At 30.9% G+C, this 5,709-nt stretch overlaps 1 protein-coding gene across 1 annotated transcript; it reads right to left on the reverse strand.

Moving 5' to 3' along the window:
• Window positions 1-704: 704 nt before the first annotated feature.
• Window positions 705-4,881, reverse strand: LOC8268087 (rac-like GTP-binding protein RHO1). The gene is made up of 9 exons (XM_025159453.2): window positions 4,657-4,881; window positions 4,419-4,555; window positions 4,216-4,335; window positions 3,445-3,532; window positions 3,214-3,323; window positions 3,031-3,094; window positions 1,518-1,582; window positions 1,324-1,389; window positions 705-1,237 (listed from the first exon to the last, which is right to left on the reverse strand). The coding sequence occupies exons 3-9, from the start codon at window positions 4,312-4,314 to the stop codon at window positions 1,136-1,138; spliced, it is 594 nt and encodes a 197-aa protein (XP_025015221.1). The 5' UTR covers window positions 4,315-4,335; window positions 4,419-4,555; window positions 4,657-4,881; the 3' UTR covers window positions 705-1,135.
• Window positions 4,882-5,709: the final 828 nt, after the last annotated feature.

Genomic DNA, 5,709 nt, shown 5'->3' on the forward strand with positions numbered 1-5,709 from the left:
TATTTGTTGCCATTGGTGATGAAGCAGGTATAGGGCCAACAAGGCCAGCGGAGGGCATATTTTGACGCAGCAAATAACCCAAATAACAAATAAGTACAATGAAAACAAAGTGAAATGGCACGAAAATAAGGTCACAGTGGGTTTATATAGGCACCAAAACCCCTAAACATTATATGATAAAACATCAAAGTTAAGACAGTGTAATGGAATATGCATAATGTGGGCACATAATTGTTCATGGGGTTCAGGCTTTTCTATTTTAATTTTTGTTTTGATTTTATGTTTCAAAAGTTAGTTCATTAATTAAATTCCTATCATAATTTGCAGTGCTAAAATCTTTATTAGTTGCCTTGTTCTTTACTATTCCCTTGGTCTGTAGAGATAGTCATTTCAAGTATTATTTTGAACAGCATGAATATTATCTATACATTTGAGTTTAAGAGGGAATCAACTAATCTAGCTCTTCTGATTCTCCAAGTAAATTTAACAAGTTAGCTAATAGTTTATGGAAAACCCTAATTAAGTTGAACACCAGGAGCCTAAGCAACCAAGTAAAAGAGAATCTGGAAACCTCATAGGTTGCAACAATATTTCAAATAAACCTCAGTTTATTTAATTGAAAATAAGCAGCTAAATAAAAGAATAAGCAAATAATTTGAACACCTCATTGTTTGCAACTGTATTTGAAAGTAAGCCAAGTAAAATAATGAAGAAACAATAGATATTTAATGGAATAAACCTACAATAACTTGAATCAGAAACTAGCAAGTTGCTAATAAATTGAGCTTCAAATTGGCAGCATAACATAGCCAAGCTCTTGAAAATGATATGAATAGATAGAATCCATGCGAGGCAAATTTGTTTTTTTTTTTCTCCTAACTGGGATAGTACCAGTATATTAATACATAAAAATATCAAAACCGTCGGAAGAGAAGGTGGGCAATTACATAACAGAATTCAACAGTTAGACATCCAGAATGATCCAAGAAAGCAAATACCAAACCACCTGATGCTTCACAGAGATCCTAGTTACTCTGCTGGAACAATAATTGAGCTTCTATAAGAGCAACGGGGAAAGGGAAAAAAGCAGAACATAGGTAGAACCGAGGCTGTTAGTTTCACGTATCCATCTCAATCACAATATGGAACACGCCTTTTGCGCTTTGCTCTTCTTTTTCTTCTGCTTGGGTGGTTGGAGGACAACTCTGATTGCTTGATCGAAGACTGCCTTCACATTCTACAGAAAGATCACAAATATTACATAGTAAACAAAAACCTGATATCAATCGACATAAAATAGAATGTCTGCAGTATTTTGAATACCTGCTGTGTTTTAGAACTGCATTCAATGTAAGCAGGCGCACCAATCAGCTTCCTCAGTTCCTCTCCCTATTATATAGGTCAAACAATGATCACTATTATTATCAAAAAAGAAAAAGAAAGGAAAAGATACTCAGGTCAATGCCCAAGATGGAAACATATATACCATGCATCATGCACAAGGCATTTATCCTTACCTGAGCTGTAGTAATAGGCACAGCACCAGGGTGGTCTACAAAGAATTGCTTGTCATCCCGAAGATCTGTCTCATTACAAATCACATAAAAAGTAAGGTCAATATCACCTGTATTTTGTACTCCAATTATGTACCATGATCAAACAAGAAGGTAATAAAATGAAAATAGCAAATTAAAAATACACCTCCAAGTTCCAAGTACAAAGCCACAAAATAGAAATTAAATTGCATTAAAAAATCTATCAGCAAGGCTGATAGTAAATTATAGGCACCATATACAGAGTGACAAGCCTTGTTTACCAAAATAATTAAGCTTAAGTTACACTTATATCCCAGTTAAGGGAGGTTCAACAACGTTAGGATCAAGTACTCTCCACATGTCTAAAAGTGATGATACCCAAGAAAAATACCATCATACCCAAAATGTCAACAGCATGACCAGTGGTCATTAGTGTAATAAACATTGTTTCTTTCTATGATGCCAATATCAAAAATAAAAAGCAATGACCTGCTTAAAATCCAATATATCCACCATGATCAGCTATTAACACTTCCCTCTTCTCATTGCATGCCAACCATTCTTTCTCACATCGTGAACCGCACAATAAAAACAAATTAATGGATTAAAAATGACGACACTCACAATTTCTCTCTTTCTCTCCTTCTCTCTCACCCACAAACACTCACACACAGATGCATGTGCACATGCATGATCACTCAATATATGGTTATTTACAGGATTCAGACACAATAGACATGTTTCCATAAAATTCAAAACATCAAAGAAGCATTCTTGCAGGTGACTAATTAGATATCAGGCATTAAAGGAAGATGAACACCAGGAGAAAGCCCATGGGCAGCAGCTGAACAAAATGAGACAATAGCTTTAAGAATGAGCTTTCTTTGGATAAATAGAAAATATGCCACCAATTTGATATAGAAAATTGCTATAACAAATCAATTTGATAAAAGCTTGTAAACTTAATGTGATGAGTCTTGCATCCATCAAACAGAAATATTAATTACTTATGGAAAGTCTACACAAGCTGGGCCTCAAAATTATTAAGTAAATTGTCTTAAACTGAGAGCTAGAATTTGTGCAGTCAACAACATAGAAAAGCAACAAAAGAACAAACAAGTATCAGTTACTCAGCAGCATCATACATTACATACAATTCTAAGGACCACAGCACAAGTCTGCAACAACGGTTATTAAATATTGACTAATGAACTAGTAGTATCTATGGACAACAGCACGAGTCTGCAGGTAATCAGGCTATAGCTGATTGAACTAAAAAGAAAAGATCTCCACTCTAAGAAATCATGCACAATAGCAGCTGAGGACCAAATAATTAAATATTATTCAATAAAAGGAATGTAATAGGGAAATATGACAAACTATTTAGATTAAGCATATGAATTATTTTACAACTCTATGCATAGATCATCAAAGTTAAGACAAAAGCACATTTGATACAAATTAATATATATCAGAGAACAAAGTAAAAATTTACCAAGCTTTGTGCCCACAAGAACAATTGGGACCCCAGGTGCATAATGTTTCAACTCCGGAATCCACTGAAGATGATGCCAAATAAGGAAAGTTATCATTAATTAATAACTCTCATAATCTAGGAATCCTTGAGACTAAAAACAAGAGTTGATAGCAAAATTATGAAATTAATGTAAACAACAACCTTCTTAGAAACATTTTCGTAACTGGCCTTGCTAATGAGGGAGAATGCCAGTATGAAAACATCGGCTCCACGGTAACTTAAAGGTCTTAATCTATTGTAATCCTCTTGCCCTGTTCAAGTGGTAACATATGCATACCGAAAATCAAATAGACATCCATAATAATATTTCTAAATTCAGAAAATACAAGAACATATATAAATAAAAAAATCAATAAGTGCTATTAAAATTACCAGCTGTATCCCACAACCCCAGGTTAACAGTGGCACCGTTGACGACCACATTTGCACTGAAATTGTCGAAAACAGTTGGCACATAATCCTGTTTTCCACACAGAAAAATTGCAAAAAGAATTAAGGAAATGGTATGATGTTTCAAAACACCAAATTAAAAAGACATTTAAGAAATTTATCAAAATAATATTAATGGAACCGGATCACAAAAGATAGTGTTGGCATTGAAACAGTCAAGGGAAACTGGAAGGAGAGTGAAATTCGAAATAAGGATTGTAAAACAGAAAAGGAATGAAATTAATTGTTCATAGCTACACTTGTCTAAATAAAAACACCTCATGATTCTTCAACTAAGCCAAAGAAAACGATGGATGTGAAAAAGAAGGAATGACTCATTTCCAGTTGAAAGTATTTAATTCATTTCAGCTAATGCTTCTTTTACATTAATTACCAAAAACAGATAACAAAATGTGACGTTCCTAAAATCCAATCCCATAGCAAACAAAAGAACAATGCTTTACAAATCAGCCCATTTCATATTACCAAAAACAAAAAAATCAAAATTTCGATCAATAAATAAACTGGGCTTTTTAAGAAAAGCATTAAAATAAAAAGAAAAGGAACAATATTCCATAAACATTTCCAAGTATAGCAATCAAATTACGCAATTGAAATCACCAAAAATGCAGAATGAATCAGTAACTGCCATAATCTCCGTACAATAATCTTTTCTTTTTTTTCAAAAAACAAAAGAAAGAAAGAAAGTATTACCGTAGGGAAGGTGTTGCTGGTGTAAGAAATCAAAAGGCAAGTTTTACCAACGGCACCATCACCAACCGTGACGCACTTGATAAACCTCGATGCGCTCATCTCTTTTTTAAAATTTTCGTTCTTTTATGTATAAATTTTTTTTAAGAACTTGAAAAACAAATTTAAGAATTTAAAAAAGAAAAAAAAAACCTCAGATCTTTCACCTGAGGGCAGTAATTGTAATCAGAACACACACAACTCTACACCAATGCCAACAATTCTTCCTCTTCCTCTTCTTCTTTAACACAAAATTCGCTTTTGTTTCTTCTTTTCCTTGTTCTTGTTATTCAAAAAAGGCCATCTGTTCATCGAAAAGCCGAAGAAAATGAGAAATTGATTGAGCCAAACCCTAAATGTAAAAACGAAAAATAAAATAAAATAACAATAAGAAGAATTCGTAACTGAAAAACGAGAGAATTCAGCAGAACTGAGAGATCTCGAAGACAGAAATGAGAGAGAAAAGGGATTATTTTTTCAATTTTTAATTTTTTGGGGTGTTGGTTGGCCGGCAAATTATGCCGTTGAAGCGTTCGTTGAGCGAAACCAATCTTCTGTAACAAACCTCCCGATTCTTTTGTTTCTCCTTTTTTTTTTCTTTTTTTTTTCTATTTTTTTTTTCTAATTTCAGTTTTTTTTGCTAAATGCATGTTTAGATATTTAAATTTTAATTATATAGTCATTTTTAACACTTTAATTTCTACTATTATTTAATAGATATTTCAATTTAATTTTTTTATAATAATTAAATAAGTCTTTTGAGATTTAGATATATGCATATAAATATTTAAATATTATTAAAATAAATTCAGATTTTCTTTAGTTTAATAAAATATTAAAACCATTTAAAAAATTATGAAAATAGGTTTAGTGTTTCTTAGATCAAACTTAAAATTAAGGAATTAAAATGATTAAATGATCACATTTTATATCCTTAAATATATATTCTTTTTTTCTATTTTTCAATTAATTTTTTTTTGAATTTATATATATTAATAAATGAGATAATTACGTTTTTAGTATGAATTTGTCAAAAAATAACAATCGAGTAATTAAATTTTTAAAATTAACAATTAAGTATGGCAATCTGTAAAAAAAATATCAAAATGGTATTTTTAGCATATGTGACTTTTAGATTTTTTTTTAAATTTTTATAGATATAAATGAGAGAGTAAAAATTATTAAACACATAAAAAAACTAAAATGAATTCATTAGTGAAATAGCTTTAGGCTAAAATTCATCTTATATAACTCCCTTTGTTTAATTTCTATTAATCCTCAATTTAGTAGCCATGATTATTAATTTCTAATTTATAAATCCTAATATTTATTGCGTTATAACTCTAATGACTTAATAAAAACACGTTTATATATGATAGATAAGTTAATCATTTTATTATTTTTATAATACTCTTTACTATAGATTTTTTATTTTATATTTTATTTAACATAAAAAAG

The sequence above is a fragment of the Ricinus communis genome, chromosome 5 (assembly GCF_019578655.1).
Source record: "Ricinus communis isolate WT05 ecotype wild-type chromosome 5, ASM1957865v1, whole genome shotgun sequence".
NCBI lineage: Eukaryota > Viridiplantae > Streptophyta > Magnoliopsida > Malpighiales > Euphorbiaceae > Ricinus > Ricinus communis.

Bases quoted from the DNA above. Each gene is read 5' to 3' on its own strand.
- LOC8268087 (XM_025159453.2), bottom strand. From the start codon at position 4,314: ATGAGCGCATCGAGGTTTATCAAGTGCGTCACGGTTGGTGATGGTGCC. The intron at 3,533-4,215 runs GTAATACTTTCT...TGTGGAAAACAG, and splicing joins CCAGCAACACCTTCCCTACG to GATTATGTGCCAACTGTTTT. The intron at 1,238-1,323 runs GTATTCAAAATA...ATCTTTCTGTAG, and splicing joins GCAGTTCTAAAACACAGCAG to AATGTGAAGGCAGTCTTCGA.